At 31.8% G+C, this 15,880-nt stretch overlaps 1 protein-coding gene across 7 annotated transcripts in view; it reads right to left on the bottom strand.

Moving 5' to 3' along the window:
• Positions 1–15,880, bottom strand: part of ADGRL3 (adhesion G protein-coupled receptor L3) — an 858,314-nt gene that overhangs the window by 20,041 nt on the left and 822,393 nt on the right. For all 7 annotated transcript variants that reach the window (XM_059922921.1, XM_059922920.1, XM_059922919.1 and 4 more), the window contains 2 exons: positions 12,304–12,429; positions 5,855–5,951 (listed from right to left, as the gene is read on the bottom strand). In XM_059922921.1, the coding sequence (XP_059778904.1) occupies positions 5,855–5,951; positions 12,304–12,429 (223 nt within the window). The remainder of the gene's footprint in view (positions 1–5,854; positions 5,952–12,303; positions 12,430–15,880) is intronic.

Here is a 15,880-nt window from a genome sequence, read left to right on the forward strand (position 1 = left end):
TTTTTCAGTTCCTGCTAACAACTTATAGAAAGAACATTTGCCCCAGATTGACTAGAGATCAATATTTAATATATTCCATTTTACAATGAAAAGTTCATTCTGAAAGTTATTCGGTCTCCTAGAGTTAGGAATCAGGGTATTAGTAGTATTGTTTAGTTATCTATTTGATGCAGCATCTCACTTTTTAAAATCTGTACCTATTTTGCTTTTGTATATTAAACTGATTTTTCCTGAAACAGAAGATATCCTTATTTTATTGTACATTTTCTGATTATTGAGGACACATACAAAGGAAAGAAATTAACACAGAAATCACTGTTGCCTCATTTACAATCAAGAATATAAAGGTCAAAAAATACTAGATATAAATATAATGGCGAATCTCAAATGAAAAATTTCTCCATGCCATGGGACACTTATTATATTTGTGCTCATATCATTGTAATACTTTCTCAAAACAAAAAATAATTTGTTATATAGCCTAGTCTGATTTGTTAGCTATGCAAGAAGTGCTCTTAGGCATATGATTAACTGTTTCTGTACATTTGACAAATGTCAGCTTATATTAGAATCTGGTTAATATTTATAACAAATGATTTTATAATCCTTCAAAACAGCAAGGCTTTGGGGCAATATGACATTTTATGCATATAAGCCAAATTATATTTACTAACATTAATAAAATGGAGTGAATGAGTATGCATGTTCACCCTAGTAGCTTTAATTTATAGAAATCATTAATTGCGGTGAACACCACTTTTCATTTGTATTTTTCTTTAAAAACATAAAAACAAAATATGTTTAGTAGCCTGAATATTAATGAGACAGCAGGTGATTTATTGTGAAGTTTCATCTGTGCCAGTGACCAACCTCCTGGGAAAGACAATACAGGCTCTGAGAAGATATGAGTTTAAAAAGGGAATGAGTCACATCCCTACTCTGCTACATAACTGGTTATTTAGCAGGCCTGTCTAACTAGTGTTCTCTAAACCTCTGAAGGGTGGGAAGGCCTGGAGGAAAGAGAAGGCAGTGCTTGTTTATATCATTATCTAAGGTAGGGAGAAGAAATATTTTACCTTTATTTCCTCACTGCTAAAATATAGTTACAAATCAAAAATGGAAAGTACAACTATGCAGATGTAATTTGCATTTAATTTCTAATTTAAAAGAGATAATTCAGTTTTATTAGTTTATTTCCTTTTGTTAGCATCAAGGGGAGCACCATTTTAGGTAAATTATTTCTTTTACTTGACATTCAGGTAACCACCTCGTTCCTCCCACCTATTATTAGAAAATACAAAGTAAAAGAAACCTTTGGTAGTGAATGATGAATTTTAATAACATTATTGAGAGCACTGGCAAGGACCAGTTTTCATTTGTTAGAAAATATAAGTGAACTTCTGAATAGAATAATAATAGTACTTATTATGTCCCTGGCATGTTGTAAGCAATTAACACATATTAACTCAGTCCTCTCAAAGTCCCTCTGAAGTGGGTACTGTTCATATCCCTATTACATAGACACTGAGAAGTTAAGCAATTTACCTAAAGTCGCTGGGTTAAAACTCCTTACTCAAACCTTCGATGCAAAAAACAACTACAGATTAGACATTCTTCTGCCATATAACACTTAAATCTGGCTTAAATAAATATAGCTTTACTGGTCTGATCTCCATGAATAAAAATCTATACTGCATTAACTTGTGTGGGAGGTTGATAAGATGGAGAATGGGAGGTAGGGGAAATAAAAACCCACAATACAGGCCAAGTCATTGTTGCAGAAGGAGAAATGCCTTTTTGCTAATTCTGCCACTCAGATGCGGCACATTTTTGCAATCCACAGCTGGGAGGGGGCCACCTTTTGGTAATTCATATAGCAATACCATACTGGTAGCAGCTACCTAGCAAACCTTGATTTTAAACTGAAATTTCTGATGTCAATTCAACTTATTAAAAAAAAGAAAATGGGAAATGCAATTATATTATCCATGATGATAAAGCCTAGTAAAATCTCATTTCAGAAAAATCCCAATTTCCACATAAATCTACAGAAAGAGTGGAAATGTGTAACAATTAACTGAACTACCAGAGAAATTTCTCCCCAAATGCTTCATTTTTGGATCAAACTCAAGTTTCATAGGTATTGCTAATCTAAATCGCTCAGAATGCTGTTTGGCTAGCAGAGATTGTGGGTAGGGGATACAGGTGAAAAAGATTACCTTAGCTGCAAATCGTTTCTACTACTATCAGGAACTTAGAGCTACCAGAAATTTGGATTAGAGTTCTATTGGCCTGGGAGGAGCTTGGGGATTGAGGACTGACTTCGAGGTATGTGCAAATTGTATATATTTAAATGAACAAATGAATAAACCCTCCTGTGGGGTTTGTGAGACTTGGGTTTGGATAAGAGTTAACTTTCCTTGAAACTCTCTGTAATCAACCATCACCTTAGGGCTCTCAAAAAGCTCCTTCTACCTGTGTATACAGCGGCATGGTGAAGTTAACTCGATGGTAACCCTGGAGTGTTGGGTATTGCCCTCAAGAAATTCTGGCTTCGTATGAGTGTGTAGCATTGTAGCCAACAAATCAGCAGAAGAAAAATTTTTGAAAATGTATAGAGAACACCTGGAAAACATTTTCATAAATATATTCAAAGGACAATGTAATGAAAGTTTTTAAAGAGATGAGGTGACCAAATAACAAAATGCCAAAGAGAATATATAAGAATGATTACATAAATTGAAAATTATCAACAAATGTTCCAAGGTCTTGCTTGATTCCAAGGAGTAAAATCCCAATAGTAATCAAATTTATCACACTGGGAAATCTGGACAGGTAAACTGATACACAGGATGTAACAAGCTGGTTCAAGAACAGAATATTAGAGATGATTTGAAAAAATAAAAACCATTGAGAAAGATTTCTGCACTGCATGGTAGATGCTTTATTCTTAATGAATCCCAAAGATGATAATGATGGATTCTTGTTTGGAAGAATAGGTGATAAGACATACAGCATTTTAAAATAATTATTCTTTTGATGAACTGAGCAGTGGTATGAATAGGAAAGAAAACCTGAAGTGAAAATAGGACTAATTTTTAGACAACTTCTTGTAGTTTTCAAAGGTCAGAAGTATTCTAAAGGCAAACATAAGAGATTTAATATATCTAAGTTAGAAAGAAAGGAAAATGGAGTTGGAATTTAAAAAAAAATTGCAGCTGTAAGAAACTAAGAGTGAATGGGAAGTTAGAATACTGTACATGAAGATGTAAAAATGCAGTGCCTAACATTTTATTTTAATAATAGGGAATACAATTTTTTGAATAAATAGATGTGAATAATTATGTTGCTGAGGTGACTGAAGTGTTTATCTGGAAAGGTGAATCTTGGATGCCACCTACCTAAATATGATACACACGCCTGAATGCAGGGAGGATAGGACCCTGGGAAATAAGACAAGATTAAAGAAGGAAGTTAAAGACTAGCTTCAGAGATATAATATGAAGAAATAAAATTTTAAAATACTGCACTCATCTAAGATAAAACATAATGAGATGAGAATAAAACGAGGAGTTTCTGACTAGGGGAACTAGGAAATTAATATAGGAGATCAGGAAGATCACTATGATGTCTACCACCATTAAAGTCACTGAGTGAAAGGAAGAATATATATCCTGAAGGAAAAGATCACTGCATGAACATACAAGTCATAAATTCAATTTAACCCCCTCCCCAAGGCCATCATCAAAGTAACTTATTGGATGTCACAAGAAATTTTATACCCTTTCTTCAATAACTTTAAGAAATATCTTTTAAAGCTAAAGATTTTAAAAACAGATTTAAACATATAATCAGACAGTATAAAATATTATTTTCTTTAAATATATTTCAAATTGACCTAGTCATCCTCATAGCACATATTCCAAGTTGAACTTTCTGAGAAGGAACTAAAAAGGGCACAGCAATGTTATATAATGTGATTGACCTTAAAAATCAAGGTCATAAAAATTATGCATTTAAAATAATTTTTAATAAAGCTGCATACCTTACTACCTTTACACAAATTTAGATCATAATGCTAAAACAAATAGTTATTTTACATATTTTATCTGTCTTCACATTAGGCAAATAAACAGTGCATCATTAAAATTAAATCTCATCTTTTGTTTAAATGACACTTATCCTATGGTTGCTGTGACCATTAGATGCAAGATACTTCTAATAATAAATCTTATTAATAAGGATAGTTTTCTTAAAGGAACATACTGTAAATTTTCTATGTATTATTTCTATGTATTATTTAAAGTGAAAAGAAAAATCTGTCGCTATGAAAGCAAATTTGTTCCTAAACTTTGGAGGCATGTGTAAGTAATTTGTTCTCTGTGGTTTAGGAAGTATGTCAGAAAGTTAAAAGTATTCATATTTAAATTTTCACAAACTAACCAGTAAAACTAAACTTAAAATGAGAAGAATACTTGAGAGATATTATGTAAAATAAACTAAAAATGAAACAAAATAAAAGGTAATTGTTTTATTTTAATGTATTTTCTTCATATTTGGAGGAATACTTGCACTCACTGTTTTAACTTAAGCAAAAGTGATGTAGAAAATTTAATATCATTACTAGGTTATAGTTACTATATCACTACCACAAATAAAAGTATGTAAATCAATCAAGATTAAATATAATATGGATGAATCCCTATATCAAATTCAACTTAGACACTACTTGTTGTAACTTCTTTTATATAAATACGATGCAACTTACTTGAGTAAAAGTAATTAACAGCACCAGCATCTGAATCTTTCTTAATCATAAACCATAATTATTAAATTATTTGTTTCTAAGTAGCATTTAATATAACAGAAAGCTCACAGAAACAGGTTTAAAACAAACAAATAACTCTAGCTTGGAGGCTAAAAAAAATAACAATGTCAATCATAAAAATAACCACTGAATATATGCATAAAAAAATGTCTCTTTTAGGACAGTGCAATTAGAATGTGCTCATAGAAGCGCCACCCCCCAAGATAAAAGTGTATTCTAAAGATTTCCCAGTACAGACTGTAGTGTACTCTAGCTCTCCACAAACATTATATCTACTCATTTTTACTGCAGTCAATTTAATTTTAATCACACACACACACACAGTGGGGAGGGGGAGAAGAGGGAGAAAGAGAGAGACAGAGGCAATAAAAACATCAACCACAAACAAAATAGCAGATTAAGGGAACTTCATTTTCAAATTCAAAATGATACCCCAGAAGCATTTTAACCAGAAGCACATACACACCAAAAAAATCATTTTATATATATATAAAATTTATATATAGTGGGTTTTTTCTTCTGTATCTTTAAGTATCCAATATTATCTGGACACATCTTTTTGATATTAAGATTAGGTGGGATTTTTCCCCAAATACACAGGTTGCCTTAAGTATGTATTAGAGAGTATAATTTTACTTCCACAAAGACTATGAAATTGCTCTATACGTGGGATAATGTGGAATTCTATGATGTTTAGCAGACTATATAGCCACATAATTGCCCATTTTCACTGCTTCCAATGAGGCCTGACAGCTCACCAGTTTATAACAGTGGCAGATGACTAGAGAAAGAAGTTTCTCACTTTTTAACTTACTTTCAGAAAAGATCTCCTGAAAATTCTGGATTGAAAAAACAAAAAGGCTTATGAATAATGGAACACATTACTACACTCAACCGGGTTTTATATCCTTGCAATATTCCTATCACATGGAACAAGGTCCAGAAGTTGCAAATAAAGCAATGCATTTAAGAACTTCTTAAAGTAATCACAAAAAAGAGTAAATATGAAAAATTATTTCTAATTACCTCTGTTGAGTGACGCTGAACTGTTTATATCTCCAGTAATGAAGGAAGACTCTGACTGCTTTCGGACCGTGTCATTCCACATCCTACGAATTCGGCTCTGGATGAGGGAAAGGATAAAAAGGAAATGCACTCACCACACTGTGAATTTTCACACATATTGTTCTTTTTTGTTTCTATTACAGTTATATGAGGCTTATATTTCTGGCATCTGGCAAATATACAACTTCTACATGCTTGTAGTACAGTAGCATGAGAACATCAGGAACTAAATTAATGATAATAATTGGTTCTCATTAAGTGTATTCTTAAATGCCTATGCCAGAAATAATTATAACTATTTAAAAGGAATAAATGTAACATACTATACCAATTTAAACATGAAGATACATAGAAATGTACTCTAGATAGAATTTAATAATTTAAATTTCTAAGGTAAAACAAATTATTTTCATTGTAACTTTTATGGGAATGAGATATTTAAATATGCATTAATTTGTAAGTTGTATTAACAAAAGATTTACTTATGAATTCAGAATCTTGCAAGAAGAAACAGTTTGGTAAGAAAAGAACACAGAGTATATTAAAATGTTACTAAACTTAACATTTTCCATAAATTTTGTAAGACCAATGTAATTTTACAGGTTACATACTATCTCAACTTTTCTTTCTTTTGAAGGAGATAAAGGAAGTCGATTCATCTTTATTCATTTCTAGACAGTAGGAAGTTTTATAGAGAACTGAAAATTCTTACATCATTATATATATTCTCAAATTCAATTTTCCAAGTGTCTGATAATTCAAGAAAGCAGTGTAATATTTTTCCATTGGGGAGGACTTTTTTCTGGTTTATTGCTTTGCTATTTTATTTGAGTTACGGATCAAAAAGTATTAACAATCTTGTGAGCAGGAAACAAAAATATTTTCAGAAGGTTTTCCAAGGATGAAAAATTTCTTAGAACTATTACTAGTACTAATGGTGAAATCAAGCTCACAAATGGGTTATGTTTCAAATATATTTGAATTCCTTGAATAATAGGAGTACCTAATCTTAAAATATTAGACAATTGGTTTTATGAATATTGGGATATGTTTATCTTTTAGAAATGTCTATATTGTTATATAGGTCAGCAAATACATACATACACATACAGCAAAACTAATAAAAGTACAATAAGAAAATCATTGCAGTAAAACCTGCACTTGAAAAATGTTTCTATTGAAAAGTACTTCAAAACTTCAAGCTGAAATACTGAGAACAAATCTCTCACATTTGCTTTATTAGTTAACTAATTAAAAATATCAATTACCCTCTACTGCATGCCAAATACGAATCTAGGAAATACAAAGGGGAAAGGCAAACACAAACATCTTTGCCTTCATGGAGTTGCTAGACTAGTAATTGACAGACTAATCAAATATAAATTAACAAAAATAAATGCAAAAGTACAATGTGCCCACAAATCTCCATAGAAGCATTACTTATAGCTGAGAACTGTGAACAACCCAACTGATTATCAATGGTAGAATGAATGAATAAATTATAGAACAATATACAGCGATGAAAATAAAAGAGCAACATAGCCTCCTGAAGCAATATAGATGTCCAAGGAAAGGAGGAAAACATAAAATATGTATTGGATGATTTCATGTGGATAAGTATCAGACACATGCAAAACAAAAAGTACTGTTAAAAGTTAAGATAGTTACTATGTTTTGAGGTGAAAGATTGAGAAGTGTTCAAATGGTTTCTGAGGCACTCTCAATATTCTAATATTTGGTCTGGGGAAGGGTAATAAATCACCGTGCCATACGCTTATATTTTGCATGCTTTTTTAATGTTTTTTATACTGCTTAATTGAAATAATTTTTAAGTGCATGTAACAAGAGAACACGTTTAGGAAATCTGAGAACATTGCACTGAAGAACTGACATCTCAGCTGAGAGTTGATGGAATTATGATCATTGTTAGGTGACATTTATTTGAGCTGCCCCCATTATCTTCTATTATTATTTTCATTAGTCTCCCCTACCTGGGCTAGCCTCACCTGTTCCCCTGCCATTCCTTAACACACCAAGCACAATTCTGCCTTAGGTTTTGTATGATTATTTCTTCTGTCTGGAGTGCTCCTTCCCCAGATACTGGTATGGATAAATCTTTCATCTCTTCAACTTTTGCTCCTGAGAGAGACCTAACTTGATCACCCTATTTAGAACTGTATTGCACTCACCCAACTCTGCAATTTCTGCCCCCATAGCATTTACCATCTTCTACAATATTATTATAATATAGTTATTTCTTATATTTATATTTAATGTCCAATAATTAATGTCCAATGTCTGCATTAGGTTTGAGGCTTTAGAAAAACAGAAATTTTGGGAATTCCCTGGCGGTCGAGTGGTTAGGACTCCATGCTTTCACTGCCGAGGGTCCAGGTTCAATCCCTGGTCTGGGAGCTAAGATCCCGCGAGCAGCGCAGCGTGGCCAAAAGAAAAAAAGAAAAACAAAAATTTTGTCTTTTTTTGTTCAGTGATGTATCACACACCTGAAATAATGCCTGGTACACAGTGATTATTATATGTGTATATACATAAAATATGTATTATAACTATAATATTTAAATATTTCAATTCTTTCTATGTTCTAGGTTTTATGCTATGTATTTTTCATGTATTCACTCTCTTATTCATTACAAAATTAAGGTTTAGAGGTTCACATGTCCAATATCACAGACCAAATAAGTGACATAACCACTATTTGAATCCTGATCTAGGAGATTAACAACTCACTACATTATATCAAATAATTGCTGAAAAGGAAGCGAAGAAAAGGGTAAAGTATTGCAGGCAGAAGAAAAGTATACAGTATGTGGCACAGAGCCAACACTTAAATGTTCATGGAACGAACCAGGACAAGCCTTAGAATATGGCAGTGAATAAAGCAAGTCACAGAAGACTACATACAATAAGGTACCATTTTAAAGAAAGATTTTAAAAAGGTGAAGTAAACAACATCTTTTTTGGAGGTGAAGAAATTATTAGAAAAGTCAAGGAAATGAAGAACAAAAGTTAGTAGCTGTCTCTGGTAGAGAGGCATAGGGATTGGTTAGGGAGAGGTTTCAACAAGGGAAAAACATATGGAAAATATTGTTTCCTAAGTTGGTTGGTGAGTTCACGGGTATTGATTTTATTATACTATGCTTCACAATTTAATATATGCCACATATTTTTTTTATGTATCAAATATTATGTAACAAAAGTAAATACATTTACACAGTCAATAAAACAAATGAAAGATAAATGACAGAACAATTAATGGAAGGTCAAAGTGGAAAGGACAGTACTTCAGCTCATAGTTTTTAAAAATACACACACACACACATACCAATCCTATACACATCTCTGTGAATATATGCTTGTGTGTGATTATGGATATTATCCACTTTTTATAAGTGATTATCACTAGGGGATCAACAGGTGGAGAGGATTTTTAAATTTTTAGTCTTGCCAATCACACTCTTTCATTACCTACATAGTAGCCACATGATCTTTATTACATGTGGATGATTTCCTGTCACTGCATTTTCTAAATGATCCCATTACCTTTCTAAAGTAATCAAAATAAAATGTGAACTCCCATACTCTTAAAATACCTTAGGATCCGTCTCCAGCCTTCTTTGACTTCATCTCCTATTCACTCTCTCACCACTTTAGCCAATGACATTCTTCTCATTCCCAAAGTTGCAAGGTCTCACCCACCTAAAGGGCTTTGTATTTGATGTTCTCTCACCTGGAATTCTCTTTCCCTGAACTTCCTTCCCGTCATTTCCCCAAATAGTCTTTGCCTAGCACATAACCATATTTGGTTATCCACCAGCTCTCATAATCTGATATTCCCTGTTGGTTTATTTGTTTGTTAATAAATTTTCTGCCTTTTACAATTAGAATGAAAGCTCCAGATCATGGGGAAAGTTATTTGTCTTTCAATCATTTTATCATCAGAGCTTACAAGACTGCCTGGCATTTAAAGAGAAACTCAATGTTTCTCAACAAAAAATATAACAATTGTGATTTTAGAAGTTCTCTGATGTAGAAAAAGGCATCTATACTCCCAAAATTTAACCTTAATATCAGTGAGTGTTTTAGACTTTGCTCATGGAAGTTCACAGTTAAGATGAAATATTTATTATTTTTACCTAAACAGACTAGATTTAAGTGACTATCATTTTATGTAGGGTTGGATTATTGTAGTTAATCAGAATTAGTATTATAGTAAGCATAATAAAAAACCTAATATTGGGTTTTTTCTCCAATATTAGAATTGTGATGTTATGACTGTAAAAGTGAAAAAAATGACACAACTTTAAAATATATACCTGAAATTATAGTCTGCAATAATGACACTAGTAAGTGGTACCTGCTCCAGTTTATTGAGCATGTACAGTATGTTGTGTTTGGTATACATTAGCTTGATCTTCCTAACAACATAAGAAATCAGAAACCACTTTACTTATGAAAAAACTGAGGGTCAGTGAGACTTAATAACTTGTTTTGTGTCACAGCTGGTAGGTACATGGCAAGGCTAGAATTCAAACCAAGGTCTCCCCACCCACCAAGTTTATGGTTATTCTATTAAGCTGCACTGCCCTATCATGTAGCTTAGAAGTAATGCTAAACACTGCACAACTCTGTTTTAACATAATAAATGAAGCTCCAAAGTATTGTTTCATTAAGGGTATATGTCAATAAAATGACTACAGGATAATGGTTGATGCGTTCGGTTTTATGAGAAGTATGCACAAACAAATCAAGTTAAATGACATACAGAATCTCGGCAATTTAAAAGTTCTGGGAAAAGATTGTTACAAAAAAGAGAGTTACGCATTATCAGGTTGAAAATAAAGGAATGGATTCCAAGGAGGTCACGCTGGAAGGTATGCCCCAACTCTTATGTGAAACTTCAGATTTCTAACTGACAAATTTAGTAGTCCTAGACTAAGAAATCTCAGTCCACCTAACTTGGAACATTTGTTTCCCCTAATTTACAACTTTGCAACCTCAGTAAGGCATAGAAATAATAAAATAAATTCAAATTATTAATAGCTGTATATTATATGTAGGAATAAGTTTCATGCTCATTATGATAATTAGTGCTTGTTAAGTGTTGAGATAGTCTGATAGGTTTGACAGTTATAGATTAGTTTTAAAATTTTTAGTTGGAAATATCAGATTGATATTAGATATGTAGTTTTATTTGTAAGATAAAAGAGAACTCCTTTAGCATGAGGCAAGTGTTTATTTCTGAGAATATTGTTCATTATCTTTGGTTTATAGAGTTTTTCAAGTGCTAGTTAGGTGTGTACAACAGTCCAGTCTGACAGTGAATGTGTTTGAGAGAATCAGATATATTAGATTTGTAAATGATATTTAAAGGTTACAAGGATATTTAATTTTCTAAGCATATGAATGGAATTGTTTAGGTGAATTTAATTGATTAAATTTACAAGCTGATTGGAAATTAGTCAAAGAACAAATGAAGTGTTCTTTTTTATATTATATATAAAATTACCAGGTTAAAAAAATAGATTTATAGGTTGAGCTGAGTTAAAAAAATGTTATTTATTTATAACTTTATTTAGGAATTAAAATTCAAGTCTTCTTCAGAAAATTGATATTAACAACACTGATAAAAATGATTGTTTTTCCCACTGAACCATACAATCTTAAAAATATTAGTATGCTAGTTGGAACCCAAACTCATTCATGCATGACCCACATATGTCTTTTATTTGACTGGCTCATTTTAGTCATCCTAGAGTTGCTGAACTTTCTACGTAATAATCTTTGGACTGACATTGTGGCCTGAGAAAAATGGCAGACAGGTTACCTAAAAGTTTAAAATTTCTTTGATGAGGGATAATGCAGCTACTATATTTAGTGCTGGACTGATGGGAGTAGCACTTAGATCAGTTAAGTCAATGATGCTATTATGGTATTTTTCACTACCTGAATTGCCCTTCGATTTACCAGCATACAATATGGTATGAGTTAGAACTGTTTTTATTAAACATACCATCTAATAAGTAAATACAGTATATGATAAAGAATTATTACACTAGTTAAGAGAAGAAATTAACTCAAGAATCATATATCTATGTAAAATATTACTTTCTTAGAATTTTGGGTGGAATGCAAAATTCCTTTCCTTACCTTCTATATTCATTCAGCTGGAAATGAATTATTATGCAAACTTAGACCCTAAACTTCACTTTTTTTGCAATTTGGTTTCTTAAATTTCTGTCATAACAATTTTCATTTGAGACACACTAAAAACAACAAATTTGATATGTTAAATACTTGGGATAGAAAATAGATCTCATCAAGAAAGGATAGCAACTCATAACAGAATATAGGTAAGAGATATTTCATTGTAGTTAACAAATATTGTTTACCTGTGAGCCTGCGGAGTACCGCCCAGGAGTTCGAGAACCAGATGTTTTCCCTGAGCCAATGGAGCTCTCTGTACTTTTGCCACTACAACAATGTGTTCGCAGACATTTCCCATACTCTTTTCGTACCTAGCCAAAAATATCAACTTCTGTTAGCAAGTAATTCATTTCAGCTAGGAAATATAAAATGTATGTGTTTTATTTTAGATAATTAATACAAAAAATTTTTTGCCCTACAGATATAAAAAAGTCTGTTCAGCATATATTTTATACATTTTTTTACAATATAAAATAATATTCATACTGTCAAGATTGAAATTTTGCATAATTGGAGCCTTTTAAAACACACAAACACACGTATGTCCAATCACACTATAATGATACAGTCTCAGTTGAAAAAACCAAAACTTAAGACTCTTCAAGACACTATTTTTAGCTTCATAGATTTGATATGAAGTAGCCTATCTAACTCTTTCTCCATTCCCTCTTCTCTCTAACTTCCTCACTAGAACAGTTGTACTGTTCTTTAGGCAGAAGTGTAGTGAGGAAGTTAAAGAGAAGAGGGAATGGAGAAAGAAGGAGAGGGAGAAAGAGAGGCGAGAGAATATTTAGAGACAGAACAGAAAAAAAAGGAATGTGTTGGGCTAAGCATTTTAAAAAATTTTATATTTCTCTGAAGTTTATTTCTCTTAAAAGAGGTCAACTTTGCAACTTGAGACTATAAAATATTCTCAAAATATTTTAAATTCATTCCTTCAAAATAGTTCTATTCAATAATTACAGAGAAATATGAATGCTTTTCTATATAGCACTGTGATTACATTATTAATCCTTGCTGTAGTATAAAAATCACAGGATAAAAGGAGATAAGCATTTTTTAGCTGATGTTTTCGAACAGGAAAATATATCAACAATTTTGGGGAAAACTTTGATCATGTTTATTTAAAAATTTTTATTACTGCCTATTTAATCGAACAAGACATACAAAAATAAACAGTAACTGTTCTAAATCTCACCTCCACTAGCAACATCAAGAAAAATAATCTCCAACTACTTGTTCATCAACTAAAAACACATTCTAGGATAACTTACTGGTTTTATATTCACAAGGTTTACATTCATTATGAAATAACACTGTATATATGTTATTCTTAGCACTTTATTGATTTCACATGAGTTCATAGTTTCCAGAATTTGTGACAATGTAATATTATTTAAAACAAAGTTATAAAAACATGCTTTTTTGAGAAGTGTTATTTAGAATCAAAAAAAAAATGAGTGTGATGACACATTAAAATTAGTATTTGAAATAAAACATTATATCTTAATATATTAACATTCATTCTATCAAAGATATAGCAAAATCACAGACTGACTATATTCAGATTTGTTTGAAGAACTCACATTCATTAAATCCTTATTATGTGATAGGAACAATGATACAGAGTGAGGTGAATCAAAGCATGGAGGAAGAGAGCCTGATAGGAAGTGGGTAGGCAGACCAAGGAAGGCTTCTCAGAGAAGAGGACTTCTTCAAGCTATCTTTAAAAGATAGGTTGGAATGTGTTGGTTTAGAAGATTAAGTTGAAAGAATGGATAGATAAGAGAAAAAAGGCATTCAGTGAGAGCAAAACAGAGAGGCATGATGTGCTAAGCTTTGAAGCCTTTCTCTGATTTGTAAGGTCAAAATTACATATTATTTAATATATTTAAGTTATATTAATGTTTTCCAACCAACCTCTTCTATGCTATATTTATCAATAATTAGAAATAATTATTTTTATTCACTATTTACAAGCCAATTCATATTTGTTTATTTTTTAAAAGAAGTAAGTTTGTGCCCACCTGTGTGTGTCCAAGACATGTGTGAGTTTTGGGAGGGTGAGATGAAGAAGCTTCTACTTTTTAATCACTATTTGCTAGGAACTATGCTAGGCTCCTCCCTCAAAATGATTCTGGGAAATAATTATTACCTACATTTTACAGATAAGAACACTGAAAAGGTTAAGCAATGAAAGTAAACTGAAAGACTGAAAAAGTTAAGTGATGTGTCTTATGTGAAAAAAATCCAAATCTCATGGGTGCTTTATGATCAGAAAGCTCTTACTAAGATGCCACATTTCTAATATTGATATAAGACCAACACAAGGCATTATATATTATTAAAGTAATCTATTAGATTATCTCCTCCTCTGTCTCTGGAGAAAATAAGGACAAACATTTAATTAGAATTTGAGGAAACTTAAAATAATCTCCACCCAAAGGTAAGCACTATCAATTACAGTTTAGTAATTTGTACTGAATTTATGAAGCATTTCCAAAAACCTAAACTTTCACCATAACCTACATCCCATTTTGTTTTTCCTAATGTACTCAACAAGTGAGATTTTTCTTCTTAGAAGAGGAAGTGTTCTGTAATGAAGTGACTTAAATCTAAACAAATATTTTGGGGGAAAGGGAGAGGAGAGAAAAGGAACCAGTTCCATTCCTGTTACTTACAAAGGCAGCAATATTGCATAAGACACAGGAATTCATCATGGACTATTTACATTTACCAACAAAGGTTAAATGTTCTGAACTGATTATATAAACAACGAGTAAATCAAGATATCTAGAGATGCCAAGTCCCACATTTAGCTACATTATTTGCTGAATCATTACAGACTTTATTTTTCTATGATGAGATTTGAAGTGGTAAGCATGTGATTTAAAAAGAAGAATTCAAAATAACATGGACCATGTCCATGAGATATTTCTCTTTAGATTACAATAAAATTAATTTGACTGATCAATTATTTGCATACGCTAATCCACTATTTCACATGATACTTCATCTTATCCCAATCAGATATGGTATCTTATTATTTCAACATGAGGTTGTTCTAGAATATATAAAGATGGGAAAGAAAATACACCTGACAAATGGAATATTTCTTTTATACTCTCTGTTCAGAAATAAAATAATTATGAAACCCTCTGAGATGTATCACATAATTGAGTACACAACAAAAGAAAAATTGACAACTTTAATGTCACTCAGTGGAGATACTGGTGACACAATCATACAACCCACACTCAGAAAAGGACTGAAAACTCAAAGTTTGATTTTTATTAATGAGTTGAATCAATCAACAAATAATCCTATAAAACAAATAATTCAAAAATGGAATAATTCATATTTCCCTAATCAAACATAAGAGCAACTACATGGGCATATTATTGAAATTCAGTCAGATGGCTTAAGAAAAGCCTCCTAAAGGAAATATGATTGTTAAATGTCCATAAGAGCCAATACTGTCTATAGATTCAATGCAATCTCTCAAAAAAATTTCAATGATATTCTTCACAGATATAGGAAAAACAATCCTAAAATTTGTACAGAACCACCAAAGACCTCAAACAGCCAAAGCAATCCTGAGAAAGAACAAAGATGAAGGTTTCATGTTTCCTGATTTCACACTATACTACAAAGCTAGAGTAACCAAAGCAGTATGGTATTGGCATAATAGACACATAGACTATGGAACAGATGGAGAGCCCAGAAATAAACCCTTGCATATATGGTCAACTAATATCTGAC

This window comes from Balaenoptera ricei, chromosome 5, assembly GCF_028023285.1.
Source record: "Balaenoptera ricei isolate mBalRic1 chromosome 5, mBalRic1.hap2, whole genome shotgun sequence".
Lineage (NCBI taxonomy): Eukaryota > Metazoa > Chordata > Mammalia > Artiodactyla > Balaenopteridae > Balaenoptera > Balaenoptera ricei.